Raw genomic sequence first — 16,696 nt, 5'->3', positions numbered from 1 at the left:
AGGCCGCCAGTGTCAGAGTTTAGAATCACACTCCTTGCCTGACACTTCCCTCCTGACCCAACAGAGCCTAATTAGTATATCAGGCACCATAATTAACATCATTAATTGCTGAGGAATGGTGGGGGCTAGAGAAAAAAATTCCAGTGGTGCCAGAATCAGTGGAACAGCGCTTATTAATTGATGTTAAGAGCTTTGAGGTGATGAAAGGTCCTCTTTAAATATGAAAGCTTGTTCCTCAGCTCCTTTCTCTAAGTATGCACATGCATTAAAGTGTGCGATAGTAGTGGTAAGCATATATTTGGTAAGTCTGTTAAATGTAAATCTGCTCTTGCTTAGGAAAATAAGTCACTTCTCTCTACTTGTACCATATTGCTTGGACATAACTCAACCAATAACCTTTTATTTTTATTTATTTTATATTTTCATTGAGTTTAGTTTAATAATTATATTTTTCTTTACCTTTGGCCCAATAAAAATATTTTATTATACTATATTGTAATAAAATTGTAATTTTTATGTTATTTTTGTATTTCTTATATTAATAATAAACATTATAGTTTTATTTATATTTGATTACTACTGTGTATTGAAGCCATATGTATATGAAGCCATTCATTTTGATCTCTTAAACTATTGTGGACATACAGAGTCGGTGGTGTTTTTCTTAGTTTAGCTTGTTAAGGGTATTTTTTTTTTCATTTTCTTCAATTGTAACGCTTTAGTTTGTACTCTCAAACAGATGGACCTGTACATCGTCTAGCAGCAGCCCTCAGTACAACATCTGTGAGCAGATGATCCAGATTAGAGAAGACCACATGCGCTTTATCTCAGAGCTGGCACGATACAGCAATAGTGAGGTGTGTTTTTATGCAGGGCTTTGAGTTTGTGATAGAATAACACTTATTGTAAAACACAAAGATGGTTCAGTGGTGGTAGCCATAGATTTGCTTTAGTATTGTGTACCATGAAACTAATTTGTATGAATTTGCAGCCATTCGAAGAGATTTATTAATATGGTCTTTCATTTAGATACCTTTAAAATGAGACCAGTCAGAAGATGCACCAATTTTAACACATTGGCTTACCACTGCTAGGTTCGCTTGCTTTAGATCAATATTTGTCCCTAAAATTTGCGTTTACAGGGATCCTATCAGTCAGGCACAATTTTTTATAGGTACCACATCGGAATAGCATATTCGTCTCCTGCCTTTCGTCGTCTTCTCTGCGCCGCCGTTCACCTACAATCCCGGTTCTTGTCGGTATGTAAATGAGTTCTTTTGCAGCACTGGGGGTGGGCCCCAGCGCTCAGACAGCACTGGGGGTGGCCCAATGCTGCGAGAGAACTCTCTCCAGCGCTGCCTTCTCCTCTGCTTCAGCAGCGTCATCTTCAGCCTCTTCTTCCGGCGATGGCTTGTAACTTCTAGGCCTTGGGCAGAGCGGACTGCGCATGCCCACAGGCCACGAGAAAATGGCCACTTGCACAGTATTGTAAGCGGCCATTTTCTCATGGCCTGTGGGTGTGCGCAGTCTGCTCTGCCCAAGGCCTAGAAGTTACAAGCCATCGCCGGAAGAAGAGGCTGAAGATGACGCTGCTGAAGCAGAGGAGAAGGCGGCGCTGGAGAGAGTTCTCTCGCAGCATTGGGCCTTTCCCAGTGCTGTCTGAGCGCTGGGGCCCACCCCCAGTTCTGTGAAAGAACTCTTTTACATACCAACAAGAACCGGGATTGTAGGCGAACGGCGGCGTGGAGAAGATGACAAACGGTAGGAGACGGATAGCCTTTCTTAAGGCTATTCCGATGTGGTACCTACAAAAAATTGTGTGTGACTGATGGGATCCCTTTAAATCATGCCCCCACTTTTTAGACACACTTCTTGTTGTTTCCTTCAGATTGAGCCAGGATAAGCATAGTAAATTTCCCTTAGGGGCGTTCACACTTGCGCCCATGTCCGCCTTTTTCTTTTTCTTTTTTTTTTTTTTGGATGGACACATGTCCTACATGTCCAATTTTCAGCCCAGCCGAAAAAAAGAGTTGCCTACGAACACCAGCAGTTTGCTTTTAAAACCCATTCAAATGAATGGGTTTTATAATTGACTGCCGGGAAGTAATCAGTTTTGCCGGGGCTTAGGACCGAAATCCAGTGGCACGGTGCGGACATGGGCGCAAGTGTGAACACCCCCTCATTTGGATTTCATGAAAGTACGTTTTAAGTAAAAATATTGACACTTTGTTTCAAGCTCATTAATATTAATATACATAATTGTATGTTTTTTGACAAATAGTTTAACACTTAACACGCTTATATCCACTTGTTTGGCCTATTTTAGGTAGTAACTGGGTCTGGTCGCCAAGAAGCTCAGAAGACTGATGCTGAGTACCGGAAACTTTTTGACTTATCCTTACAAGGACTCCAGCTGCTGTCACAGTGGAGTGCACATGTGATGGAAGTGGTATGTTCTGGGAAGAACCCAATTATATGAATTCCTTGTCCCACCTTAGGTCGCAGAATCTTACTGTTACTTATTAAAGAACACTTTCAACAATATTTCGTTTCTTCTAAGAGCATCCTCATCCCAGCCAACTGTGCATGCTTGTATATTGGGTGGTCAGGAGGAATAGCTGTCAAATGAATGAGCTTAACGGACATCTCTCTAATGTGTATGGCCAGTCTTAGGTCTTCATATTCCCTATGGTTACCTTTTCTCCTATTATTTGTCATGAAATCTATACTGTGAGGATACCGGCACTAAATATTTAGGGGAAACTGCAAAATTGTTGGATTGTTTTGGGACAGAATTCATCACTATGAATGCAAAATTTTGGTGTGCAGAGACAATTTGGAGGGCCCATAGCAAGTGCGTTCAATTCACCTTCTACTCGGTATATTATTTGGATAGCATATTGGGTAGATAAATGAAAAAATATAAAACATGTTTAACTGTAATGTTAAATGAATGGCTATGCTATGTCTTGTTTAACAGTACTCATGGAAGCTTGTACATCCAACTGATAAGTATTCCAACAAAGATTGCCCAGACAATGCTGAGGAGTATGAGAGAGCCACACGTTACAACTACACCAGCGAAGAGAAGTTTGCTCTTGTGGAAGTATGCCATCTTTATGCATTGTTTTAGATTTATAAAGCAAGGGAGCTGTGGATAGTCTTTATTATACTTAGCATGGAAGGAGAAGGTAGTAGGTAGGAAGGCTAAACATATGCTTCACCTGATCTATGATCTGATATATCATGGTAAATTTAGATTTATTTTGTAGAATTTGTGGTTTTTATTTTTAAGTTTTGCTTAATGAGAGAGGCAAATGCCTTCCTCTTGTTGCAAAATTCAATGATGTAACCTGTGAGCAATGTTTATAGAAGGTAGCAAAAAGCAGACATAACCTGGTTAAGTAGAATAGATGTTATATGCAAAATAAGCCTAACTTGTAAAAGTTATGGCGCTTTATACAGATGCAACTGTGAGGCGCTGTAGTCTGTGGTTCTTTTTTACCTTGACTTTTGTAACATTTTAATGCCTCAATAAGCAGTGAGAAGTACCGTAGTTATGGCCTAACTGTACTCCAAACCCATGTTATACCCTGCACTATGTTCACAACTGCGCCCGGGGGTCCATTGTTTTGGTCAGTCTGAGGACCAGAGCAGTGGATACACGGACTGCTAAAACAGATAACTCCAATGGTCCCCAGTGGACTCCATTGACTATAATGGGATCCATCGGGTGTCCGTTGTTTTAAATTGAAACCGCCAAATTAAAAAGTCAAACTTGTAGCTCTTTTTGCCATTGGCTTTTGGCAGTCAATTCGACAGTCTCTCCAAAGGGAGACTTGGGCACAAATATGTATCAAGCCTTAGCAGACTGGGGAATTTTCATTGTTACTTTTTACTGTTATTTTAAAGGATTTGTAGGAGGGAAGTTTATTGATCTACTTCAGGTTGTAGATAAAGAGCTTGACAAATGTCAGTACAAGTATGATTTAATGTACACCTTTTTCTGACTGTAGGTGATTGCCATGATTAAAGGCTTGCAAGTTCTGATGGGCCGGATGGAGAGTGTATTTAACCATGCCATTCGCCATACAATATATGCAGCTTTGCAGGATTTTGCACAAGTCACCTTACGAGAGCCACTGAGACAAGCTATTAAGAAAAAGAAAAATGTTATCCAAAGGTGAGGACTCCTAATGGAGACCATGTATAGTTTTAGGTTACCAGCTCATATTGTGCACTGTGTCTATAGTATGTGTGAACCCACGTCAAAATATTGTGGGCAGATGCATTCACTACACTATATTTCTGTACTTTATAAGAGGTTTGTTCCATGGAACAATTAAAGGGGTTGTCTCATCTCGAGGATCGGTGGTGGGGGGGGGGACTTGAAACTGTGATCTGTAAATCACTTGTGCCATAGAGTGGAATACTACTAACCATGTTGTTACCGATTGTTGGTGAGAAAGTGAAAGTAACTACCCAGACGCCATGGTTGCATCAGAACCTGTAGCTATGGTGCTCACTCAGTTCCTAAGTGAGTGCTATAGTTAAAGGGGTATTCCCATCTCAAGGATCCTATCTATACTAGTAGCTTATGTAAGTTGAAGACTTCCATAACCACGGACCTGTGTGATGGGATAAGTGATGACACTAACTGCTTTGTTAGCAGGACAATCAGTTCAGCTAATTGCAGTTTGCTGATAAAGTTTCTTATCTCTCTATGTAAACGCACAGATAACACTGAGTCCATTTTCTACATGCATGTGCATTTTATCTGATCTGCATAAGTATTGTGATACCTCATAGTGTCCTGTTCAGCAAGAGGGAGGTTGGGGAATACAGGAAGTGAGAAGAGGAGACAACAGGCAGGGTGCTGACACAGTGATATGGGAAAACCCCTTTAAGTTACATTTCTACATTGCATATGAGCTGCTGTGCCTGTATAAACAATGATGGCATGCAGCACACTTAGTATAGGCTACCATAAATGATTCTTATGTTATTTTACAATTGCTAAGTATTTATTTATCATTGGTTATATAAAATATTCCACAATAGTTCCACAGAGTTCCAGATTGCTTAGCGGCTGTAGCCTCCTTCCTCTCCTCCCGCTTTCTCAAACTGAACATGGAGAAAACGGAGTTCATCATCTTCACCCCACCCTGTATGGCTCCTCCACCTCGCCCATCTATCAAAGTTAACGGAACCCCACTTTCCCCTGTCCCACAGGCCCGATATCTTGGGGTTACCCTGGACTCCGACCTATCCTTCAAGTCACATGTTCAAACCCTCAACACTTCCTGCCGCCTCCAGCTCAAGAACATCCATCGAATCCGCTCCTTCCTCACCCCTGAAACTACCAAGATGCTCATCCATGAACTCATAATCTCCCGTTTAGACTACTGCAACACCCTTCTCCATGGACTCCCAGCAAACACCCTCGCCCCCCTCCAATCCACCTTAAACTGCGCAGCTCGCTTAATCCACCTCACCCCCCGATCTTCATCAGCTGCTCCCCTCTGCCAGTCCCTCCACTGGCTACCTATAGCCCAGCGAATTGAGTTCAAGCTATTAACGTTAATATTCAAAGTGATCCACAACCTTTCCCCTCCATATATCTCTGAACTACTCTCCCGCTACCTGCCCACACGTAACCTCAGATCCTCCAATGACCTCCTACTCTGCTCTGCTCTCATCCACTCCTCACACAACCGGCATCCCCCATACTCTGGAACTCCTTACCAGGACACATAAGACTGATCCCCACAATCACAAGCTTCAAAAAGGCCCTGAGGACTCACCTATTCAGGAAGGCCTACAACCTCCAATAACACTATCACCGCACTACCATCTGAACAGTCTCCAGCTCACCTTCTGTCTCTCCCCCCTTCCCTCATAGATTGTAAGCCCTCGCGGGCAGGACCCCCTACCCCACTGTGCCAGTCAGTCATTGTTAGTATTATATCTACCTGTATATTTTGTGTACTGTATGTAACCCCCAAATGTAAAGCACCATGGAATTAATGGTACTATATAAATAAATAAACAATAATAATATCATACATAGATTGTTTTAAGCCCTTGTCCCAATAGAGTTCACAACCTAGTTTCCTTGTGTTACATACACTTACACATTAGGGCCAATTTTATAGGAAGTTGGTTAACCTATCTGTATAGTTTAGGAGGAAGAATTTTGGAAACCCACATGAAACCGGAAAAATATACAAACTTATTGGAGAACTTCCTTGCATGTTGCTTTATTGCATGCATTTATTTTCTAGTGTACTTCAGGCAATAAGAAAAACTGTATGTGACTGGGGCGCAGGATGTGAACCATTTAATGACCCTGCTCTTAGAGGAGAGAAAGACCCCAAGACTGGGTTTGATATCAAAGTCCCCAGGCGTGCAGTGGGACCCTCCAGCACTCAGGTACACATAATTTTTTAGGTTAACTGATTCCCAGTCTCTTGTAATCAAGTAATATTATTGATAAGCAAGTACATTGTTTAACATATTTACCAATTGCATACCAGGAGAATTGATGGCAGAAACATTGCATTAGTAGTGTTAGCTTTTATTTAATAGCGAAATGATTTTTTTTTAGTTCATAGAGTATAACAATGTTACAGTTATTGTTAAAAGACATGTCTGTTTTAGTAAATAGCTGTGTTCTTCATGAATGACAATTCTGGAGCATTCTTACCTATAATTCTGTGTTATGCCATTCCTGAGGGCCGGATCCTTAGTTATACTTATTATAGATCATTACACCATAAACAGAAAAATTCATGAGTTTCCAGCCCATAATGCATGTATTAATTAATATGCATGTTTTAGTACTTAGCCATTGTGCAATCGTATGCAAAGTCTATAGAGTATAACAAATTGCAATTAATTGTATTTTTGTTGTTTATGTTAATGAAATGATGGATGGGAAATGGGATTGAAGTGATTTCAGCTGCTTCAGTTAATACAAGGATGAAAAGGTTAATCTTACATTTGAGCCAATCGATTACCACCAATGTTTTCTGTGTTTTGTTTCCCTCTTGCTTTGCTTTTGATGGCTGGAAGGGATGGGCACCTCTCTTGGCATTGTTCTGCAACCTTCTGTCTGTCGCTTTGTCGCTAATGACTCTTGTGCTGTTATTTTTATCTGGTAACTATACCAAGCATTCTGCAAATTCTAAAAATTGGCAATAACAGCTGTTGCATGCTCTTGTCATTGTAACTCAAGAAGTCTGATAATTTCTAGAAACAGAAGTGTTTTTTGTTTTGTTTTTTTTAAAGCGAAACATTACACTTAACGCATAACATAAAATAAAACAACACTCAACCATTTTGCACACTGTGTAATCATGATGCTTAATGTGGATAAGCCATGACAATACTCCTTTCACTTGATGTAATAATAATCCGCAAAACAAAGAGTCTCCAATTTGAAGCCTATATATATTTTTAACAACAATTTTCTACTATATACAATACATATATCTGTCTCTCTTTACAAGGGTGGATAATAATCTTGCACAACTCTAAGGACACTTTGAGCTCCATCAGTATGTTTTTTTTGCAGCTTGTTTATGTAAAATCCTTCCCATGCTGTTCATTTAAAGGCTACTGTAAGGCCACATTTATTGTGGCGGATCTCTTATTGATTTTTTTATTTTTTTAAAGGGATCCTATTATTCAGATGGAATTTTTTGTGACTAATGCCAGAACAGCCTTCAGAAAGGCTATTTGTCTCCTAACTTTAGATGTCTTCTCCGCGCCCCCGTTCCGTAGAAATCCCGTTTTTTGCTGGTATGCAAATGAGTTCTCTTGCAGCACTGGGGGCGGTCCACAGCGCTCAAACAGCACTGGGGGTGTCTCCAATGCTGCGAGAGAACTCTCCAGCGCCGCATCCATCTTCTTCAAGAACGTCCTCTTCCTGTGTCTTCTTCCGGCACAGGCGGTGAAACTTGTAGACCTCGGGCAGAGCCAACTGCACATGCCCACAGGCCACAAGAAAATGGCCACTTTCTGTGTAGGCTCTGCCCAAGGCCTACAAGTTTCACCACCTGCGCCGGAAGAAGACACAGGAAGAGGACGTTCCTGAAGAAGATGGAGGCGGCGCTGGAGAGAACTCATTTGCATAGCGTCGAAAACGGAGATTTCTACGGAACGACGGCGCAGAGAAGACATCTAAAGGTAGGAGACAAGTAGCCTTTCTTAAGGCTATTCCGACGTGTTAGTCACAAAAAATTCCATCTGAATGATGGGATCCCTTTAATAATAATTATTAATAATAATAATATTATTGATTTTTTTTTTTTTTAAATAATAGTAGTAAACTTTATTTGTATAGTGCCATCATATTCCAGAGCACTTTACAAATCAGAGGAACCATGAACAGACAATATTAGATATTACAATGTGACAAAGTAATAAAATATAAAATATAGTGCTCGTTCACACATAGTAGGAATCCATCAGATCTGCAGTATTCCTTCCGTGTCGTGGGATAGCTGTGGATCTGCCCTTTAGAACACCTGCAGATTTTACATAACTTTGCTGCAAAATCCCCAGCATCTTCTCTAAATAGAGCTGTTATTTTTTCTCTGGGTAGTGCTTAGATAACTGATGTTAAAGGGAATGTATCACCAATTAACCGATTGAAACCAGATAGTGACGCATATTTAATTCTATCTGTTTTTGTTTGCTAGTTGTATATTGTATTTGTTCTGTTTTCTGTAAATGATTTTGTGCAGCCAGATTTCATGGGCTGCTGTTACAATTCAGAAATATGCATTACAGTAGCCACCTAGGCACAATAGTCATGAGATGTTTATTTCAGATTGTGGGACAATTTTCTCTATGACCTGGGGTAAGAGGGGGAATAAGCTATGACCTATTATCATCGGAAGGGATCACATCTTATTTTTATCTGTCTATATTAGGCTTTGAGGTCAGTGTGAAAACTGCAGATTAGGATTTTTAGAAAAATGTAGATAGTGATGTCAAACATCACCAAAAGTTAATAAAAAAAATGTTTACCAGTTAACTTAAACAGTAGCTCATTATCTCAAGACACATTCCCTTTAATACTGTACCTGCTCAAAATGGCTTCAAGTTAGAGATTCATTACAGATAAAGTTTACAGTTTTTTTTTCTACACAAAGTCAAATTTAAGTAAAACCAAACTATTGGAAGTCAGGTTGGACGTAGCTTTGTTTCGCTAACATACTAATCTTTTCTTTCCTTTCCGATTTCCTCCTCCTACCACTTCCCCTTGTGTTCTTGGCCTCCTTTTGTACCTGCCCATTGGTTTTCAGCTCTTCCTGGTGCGCACAATGGCAGAATCCCTGAGCTCTACAGAGCTGTTCAAACAGCTCAAGTCTCTGGGGATGGAAAAGTTGTTGCTTGTGGTAAAAAAGTTTCTGAGGCAGTCCTACTCCTATCCAACTCTTTTAGACTTTGGTGGTAAGACGATATTTCTTTTACCATGTTTTAATAAAATGTTCATATCCAGTGAAATGGTCATCGTATGTGTTCAGGTCTTCTCTAAAAAATAAATGCAAATTGTCATGCAATATGTATTCAGTTTATCACCCTCTTTACCTCCAGTCTGTTACATACCTATCATACCTGAAGGAAGTCCTATGCTCTAATTTGGTCTGTTCTTTCTCACTTAAAGGTGGTGTTCAGTTCTTTGGAGTGGAGAAAGAGAGCCAGAAATAACACAAATCACCACTCTCTTTTCACCACCTATACCAAGTTCGTCTCTTAGTATTTTTCAATAGGCAATACTCCACTGATTCCAACACAAATGGAATTTTTTCTCTAGCCCCCATATAGAGATGGTAAGCTCTGACACGCTCTACTTCTGATTGGCGCTCTCAATCAGGCCCCCTTGTCTTCTCCTGCCCACCCATGTCCACCTGACAGAAGAGTGCCTAAGTAACATATCAGGCAGCAAAAATAACTGCAGTCATTGCTTCGGAATGGTTGTAGCTATTATTATCAGTGAAGCGGTACTTATTAACATATGCTAAAAACTGGAGGTGGTGATAAAAAAAAAAAAAAAAAAATCTGCCAATAATCCTGCATGTGATGGCTGCAGCCTATCCTCAGCAGTCATGTGCTGTATTACTGGCAGGACTGTTGTTTATTCTTTTCCTCAAGAACTGGACTACCCCTTTGTCTCCATTCATAAAGGCCATTGTGTAATAAATAGACTGTGACTGGTTGCAATGGAGCCACAAGGCCAGTGTTTTAGTCTTGAACTATTACTAACGAATGGATGAGCGAAATTCTGTGCTCAGTTTACCAGTGCATGACAAAAATCACAAGTGCATCAGCCTCCCTAAGGTTTGATATGTAAATAGCATGAGACTGAACAATGAGGGTTGTAAAACTGAATTTCTTGGTCAGATGGTGCTTCTGTTTTAATGTACTTTGTCTATTTTCTTCTTTCTTGTATTTCTTCATCTGTGAATGCCTTTCCTTTTAAATGACACAGCTATACATGGTGAGAACCATGCTAGAGTCACTCATTGCTGATAAAAGTGGTTCCAAGAAAACGCTAAGAAGTAGCCTAGAGGGTCCCACCATTTTGGATATAGAAAAGTTTCACCGTGAATCATTCTTCTACACACACTTGCTTAATTTCAGTGGTAAGATTATGGTATGAACGGTGTGCTGCTTATGTGTCCTCACAGTTGTCACAGCCAGTCCATCCTCTTGTGACTGCTTGCTTTTCTTGTTCCTTAATATGGCGCACAGAAGTTTTGCTATTAGCTGTGTAGTAGTTAGTTCAGTTTTACTAGAGTTAGGCCATTCACCTATAGACCAGACTATCTCAAGGACAAACCAGAGGGGGTTGGCTTTGTTTTATGCATGTCAAGTTACCTGTTTCTTAAAGGCTATGGACACATTTGTGCATAAAAAAATCAATATACTTGGGTCTCACTAAGATCCTGGAGTAAACTCTGTTTTGTTTTGTTTTTTGTTTTGCATTCTGCATTCCTTCTCATGCATTCATCATCCATTAACTCCAATTTGCAACTTCTTCCATGTTCAAAGTTTTAGCTCAGGGATGTTCCCTAGCCCTGGTCTCATGATCGCTTTAGCTCTCCCCCTCCATTCTTCCTCTTTTGCTGTCTAGTTTGCATACCCATGTGCACACAGCGCTCCGCACACTCTGATGGTATTTGGGAATCCTCTTCCCTTGTCATATTTAAGATCCTTGTGTGTGGGTTTCCCATCACAGAACTATATCTGATGAGTAGAACTGTCTATATTTCTGCATAGTGGTGGCATGCTGAACATTACAACGCACAACATGTCTAGCAGAGGCCTGTTTACAAAAGGCGAGGAGGAAGGTTCCCTCCAAACCCTACTCTAACACATTATGCTGAGAACAGGACAGAGCAGCTTGCAGTGTACAGAAACACTTGCAAGTGCCAGAAGACAAATTGTAAGAATTTTTTTAATGCAATCCAATCTTAACAGTAATGTTTATTAAAGCTTATATGCAGTGGGTAAAAAGACAAAAAAAAAAAGTTGACAAATGTATCCATAGCCTTTAAGTTTGGGCAGTTTCATTCCTATTGGCTTTCTCAGGGGTCTGGATTAATACCATGTATGAAAAAAAAATATCTTCTGATAAGGCAACTTTTTAAGACTTACAGTTTTTATTAGAAAGATTTTAGCAATTTTTATTTATCTAGTCAGAGGATTCTATGGTGCGCACATTCAATTTAAAGGGGAAACTGTCATTTTTGTGAGTGGGACTCTACAACTGCTTGGAAATACTGTGTTTCCAATATGACCGTAACAACATTCATTAATTGGAAAGCACTATTGAAGCAGATCCCCTATTCTATTTTTTCCACAATGAGCATCGATTTGGGGTTTCAAGCTTCTAGACTTTTGTGAGTTGTATACTAATGACAGACATGTGTTAAATAGGGGCCACATGCTGGCTCAGTGGTTAGCACTGCAGCCTTGCAGTGCTGGAGTCCTGGTGTTCAAATCCCGCCAAGGGCAAAAAACCAACTGCAAGGAGTTTGTATGTTCTCCCCATGTTTGCATGAATTTCCATGCCATATTCCAAAGACATACTGATAGGGAAAAAATGTACATTGTGAGCTCTATGTGGAGCTCACAATCTACATAAAAAGAAAAAAATAACAGTTGCATGTTACATATTCTAGAAAAAAAATGTAGTATGCTGTTCAGATTTGGATCTGTTTTTATTTTCTGATGGTAGATTTTATTTTTTTTTTAAGTTAATTTTCTATACATAATTATGGTGGCATCCATCTTTCCTGAGCTTATCCAATGCTCTGCTAACTACATTTACTGATATGCTTTACAGCATAGTGATGGATATAGGTAGTAATAGTCTAGAGTTGAATCGTTGAGGTCTATGGGAGCTTTTTAGATGTACTCTGCAGGGAGAGACTTAACTATTGTCAGTAGTGGACACAATGATGGGCCAATAGGTTTATCTATAAATATGCTATTGGTTAATTGTAATCCTATCTACCTTGTCTGTTATGTAAATGAAGTGTTTGCTGCAAAGAAAACCCTTCAGAATTGGCAAGTGACATTATATTATTAGGTATAATTAATGCTTTTTTTAAATGATAGTGACATGGAAAATGTAAAGCATAAATAAAGATTTTTTAAATATGTTAAATATATAAAAACTTGATTTAAAATATAGGTAATTTTTCTTGTAACACATTCAATTTTAAACAAGTTTTCCAGCATTGAATAGATTATATATGAAAAACAGGTGGATGTTTGACTTCTAGGACCCCCACTGATAGCCAAAACAGGGGGACCCTTGTTTCTGGTATTTCCCCTAGCCAAAACATTGTGGTTAGGAGTTTGAAAGGAGTGAGAGCCGAGCTTTCACTCCACTGATCCATTCTAAGTCTAGGGCACAGATAAAAACAGTTTTTTTTCCTCGTGGTCTTGCAGCTGGTCAGAATGGGAGACTGGTTCGCTGACCTGGCAATTGGTGGTGGTCTTAGTGTGTGAACACTATTTGTCACCTATCCAGTGTATAGGGGTAAAATGCATCTGGCTGGAATGCCCCTTTAATAAATCAGCAATTGTATGGGACTGTATATTGTTTTATCAGAATATGTTTTGGGGAATAGTGAACGTTGCATTGTGCCCTGAACTGTACAACACAGATACTTTACACGTACCATCTGCCATCTATGTTTAGTATTTGCTCACTTTGCTTGCCAGATGAGTGCATCTGATATTAATGTCATCTATATAGTACATAGTACACTGAACATTTAATCTTCTGTATCTTAAGAAGTGCTAAACCTAGATTTCACAGCTTATAAAGATCTATTCCTATAATTTATCAGCAGCTGTGGTCTCTCTTTAGGTTTTTAGAACTTATAAAGTAATGCTCGTAGAGGCAGATATTTTACCATGTAGACACAATGTCTGTAGTTGTGATGACCATGGCCACAAATTAAATTACAGTTAGCCCTTCTCTTAGTCTGGTTGTCATTATTACTTTTCTACTAGTGTTTAATAATCTTCCATAGTGTGTGCTTAGAAGCAATAACAAATGGTAAATGCCTAACCACTTCTCCCTTTGCAGCCCTTGCTAGTATATTTGTATTATTTCTAAGCTGGGGTTCTCAGTGCTAATATTATATTTGCTTCTTCCTAAAGAAACCTTACAGCAGTGCTGTGATCTCTCCCAGCTCTGGTTCAGAGAGTTCTTCCTAGAGCTGACCATGGGTCGGAGGATTCAGTTCCCTATTGAGATGTCCATGCCTTGGATTTTGACTGATCACATTCTAGAGACAAAAGAAGCGTCAATGATGGAGTAAGGATTCATTCTACATCATCTATATTGTTTACACTTTGGTCTGTTTGACAATTTAGATAGCTTCTTACATAGATTTGTATGGAACTAGCTGCCACAGTCATTTGACTCCTGAGTCAGTATGCAACCGGCACTACCCCTAGTGAGGGAAATATGTTGGCATTGTTCATTGAGCACACTGATATTATTTATTTTTTTTCACTGCATTCCAAATGATTTTAATACATTTCTTTCCTGTTTTTCTAGGTATGTTCTTTACTCTTTGGATCTTTATAATGACAGTGCACACTATGCCCTCACAAAGTTTAAAAAGCAGTTCCTCTATGATGAAATTGAAGCTGAGGTAAACAAACTTCTCTGCTACCCTGTTTCCCCGAAAATAAGACAGTGTCTTATATTAAATTATCTTCCGAAATATATGACCTGTCTTATTTTCGGGGGATGTCTTATGGAGCGGCTGGAGCGGGGGACAATCGGCAGTCATGCCGGCGCTTCCTTAACGGAGTGCCGGCATGACTGCCGGTTGTAGGTGGTGCAATAGGTGGTGGTGGTGGGGTGGTATGCTAGTTACCTTCCCCATCTTCATAGCAGCGCTGGTGCTGCTGTTGGTCACGGTGGTGGAAGTGGTTGGCGGGGCTTAGCAGAGATTACCGAGGCTTCCGGCAGTTGTGCCGGAGAGCCTCACTTAGTGGGCATTGCAGCCGGCTGAACGCTGTGCTCCGTGTGCACAGGAAAGCTGGCTGCCTCCTCTGCTGTGATACCACTGTTCCGGCTGCTGTGGGATGAGCTGGGAGAGTGGACTCCCTGCAGCATACGATGCTTTCCCAGCTCATCTTACAGCAGCAGGAACAGTGGTATCACAGCAGAGGCAGCAGCCGGCATACCTGTGCACACGGAACATCGTGCACAGTGTTCTGCCGGCTGCAGTGTTTTTGGGGATGTCTTATTTTTGGGGGGTGCCTTATATTAGGCAATTTAACAAAACCTCCCCCCATGCCTTACTTTTGGGGGATGTCTTATTTTCGGGGAAACAGGGTATATGTTTATATGTTAAGTCATTTATTAGTTATACTATATAATGCTAGGTTCACACATGTGCCTGGGTTTCTGTTCTTCGGGTCCTTAAAAAGTGGTTACCCTTGGAAACCCACAGACCCCATACACTAATGGGGTCTGCCCAGTTCCCCCCCCGAAAAATGCGGAGAGAAAAAGTCCTGCTTGCAGGACTTTTCTCTCCACGTTTTTTAAATGAGTTTGGAGACAGAAACCTTGAACGGAATACAGTCGAATCTGTGAACCTAGCCTTATTGGTTATATTCTTCCAGAATGTACCCTTTAGCTTGTAACCAACTTCATGTGTATTTTTTAAATTGCTTGCAGGTAAACCTTTGTTTTGACCAGTTTGTGTACAAACTAGCGGACCAAATTTTTGCCCATTATAAAGTTGTAGCTGGAAGGTAAGAACTTTACCATTGTTCCTTAGTGGCCCTCTCAGGTTAGGTAGTTTTGGTGTTGACTTGCTCTTCTGTTTTGCAGTTTACTCTTGGAGAAGCGGCTTCGAGCAGATTGTAAGAATCAGGGAGTCAATATTACACAACCAAATTCAAATCGTTATGACACATTACTGAAGCAGCGTCATGTTCAGGTTTGTATTTCTGCAAAATGATGCATGTCTATTATAAGTGTATGTTTGGTGATACTACAGCAAATCTAAAGGAAGGAAACTGTTAAGTGGATAAAGAACACTAGAGATAAATCTAAGTCTCATCAGGCTAATCTCTGATGCTCCGGTGCATGCACAGTTGTTCAGTGAAGCTAGGGACGTACACCCTGGCTACATTGCGAATGCACCTGAAGTAAGGCACATGCACACTGATGCTGAGATGTAGAACCACTGAGTGAAGATTTTTTGTTTTCAATGCGAGCCCGGATGGTTTCAACAGGGCTATTTGTCACCCTGATCCTTAAAGGCCTGTAGACTATTGAACGTCCCAACAGGTTCCCTTTCAGGTTGCTGTTAACCATAACATGAGCTTTTGTCTGCCCCAGAACCACATACACCCTGTCACTCTCCTGCTAGAAGATATAAAAGACTGCATCAGTATGTCACATAGTTGGTGGAAAACATAAAGCAGTAAATTAAAAAGTAAAGCTGTGTGTCTGGATAAATAGCAGAAAATGTATCACAATGACTGTTTATCCGCCCACGCGTAACCCACCCGTGTTGCTTTGTTTTTTGTTTTTTTTAAATGCCTCTTAAAGCTTCATATGTCCTGTTTTATTACACAGGATTTCTTCTTTTTTCTGTTGAGGTTTAGGACCTTTCTGTAGTTTATTATTTTTACAGTTAAAAATGCTCTCCAAGCAATATTATGTTTCCCTGCCCTTTAGTAATTGCAATGTAATTACTGATATGACATGTACAAAACTTAATGCATGCTTTAATGAAGTAGTCTTAGTCTCCCTTCTGGTGTTTTCACCAAAAAGGTTTAACTTTTAACTGTCTACAAATTTAAATTGGAACACGTTCAGAAGAGAGCCCCTTTAGTAAAACAAACAAGTCAGGAGAGGTCCTACTGTAATAAAAAAAAACAAAATTAGGCCTAAAAGATTGTGTTTCTCTTAGTGTTATTCTAATCTATATATTTGGGGCATGAGAAGAGGCTGCAGAAGTGACTCTCTCTATGTTTACTGCTTTTAGCTCTTGGGTAGATCTATTGATCTTAACCGGCTGATCACTCAGAGAATTACCGCAGCTATGTATAAATCTCTGGAACTGGCAATTGGACGTTTTGAAAGTGAAGATCTTACATCTATAGTGGTAAGTATTCTTCTATTCACCAGATG

At 40.0% G+C, this 16,696-nt stretch overlaps 1 protein-coding gene across 3 annotated transcripts in view; it reads left to right on the top strand.

Annotated features, from left to right (window-relative positions):
- The window catches only part of LOC142195432 (cytoplasmic FMR1-interacting protein 1), a 75,178-nt gene that overhangs the window by 27,720 nt on the left and 30,762 nt on the right, over nucleotides 1–16,696 (top strand). Inside the window, exons 11-21 of one of the 3 annotated variants that reach the window (XM_075265221.1) lie at nucleotides 740–857; nucleotides 2,327–2,449; nucleotides 2,981–3,106; nucleotides 4,017–4,183; nucleotides 6,285–6,432; nucleotides 10,502–10,655; nucleotides 13,693–13,849; nucleotides 14,096–14,192; nucleotides 15,230–15,306; nucleotides 15,386–15,494; nucleotides 16,551–16,670. In XM_075265221.1, coding sequence (XP_075121322.1) covers nucleotides 740–857; nucleotides 2,327–2,449; nucleotides 2,981–3,106; nucleotides 4,017–4,183; nucleotides 6,285–6,432; nucleotides 10,502–10,655; nucleotides 13,693–13,849; nucleotides 14,096–14,192; nucleotides 15,230–15,306; nucleotides 15,386–15,494; nucleotides 16,551–16,670 — 1,396 coding nt within the window. Of the gene's footprint in view, nucleotides 1–739; nucleotides 858–2,326; nucleotides 2,450–2,980; nucleotides 3,107–4,016; nucleotides 4,184–6,284; nucleotides 6,433–9,314; nucleotides 9,463–10,501; nucleotides 10,656–13,692; nucleotides 13,850–14,095; nucleotides 14,193–15,229; nucleotides 15,307–15,385; nucleotides 15,495–16,550; nucleotides 16,671–16,696 lie in introns of those variants that run through there. The other 2 variants (XM_075265222.1, XM_075265223.1) reach the window with 2 other exon arrangements.

Source organism: Leptodactylus fuscus, chromosome 2 (assembly GCF_031893055.1).
Source record: "Leptodactylus fuscus isolate aLepFus1 chromosome 2, aLepFus1.hap2, whole genome shotgun sequence".
Classification (NCBI taxonomy): domain Eukaryota; kingdom Metazoa; phylum Chordata; class Amphibia; order Anura; family Leptodactylidae; genus Leptodactylus; species Leptodactylus fuscus.
This window is presented reverse-complemented; position numbering and strand designations above follow the sequence as displayed.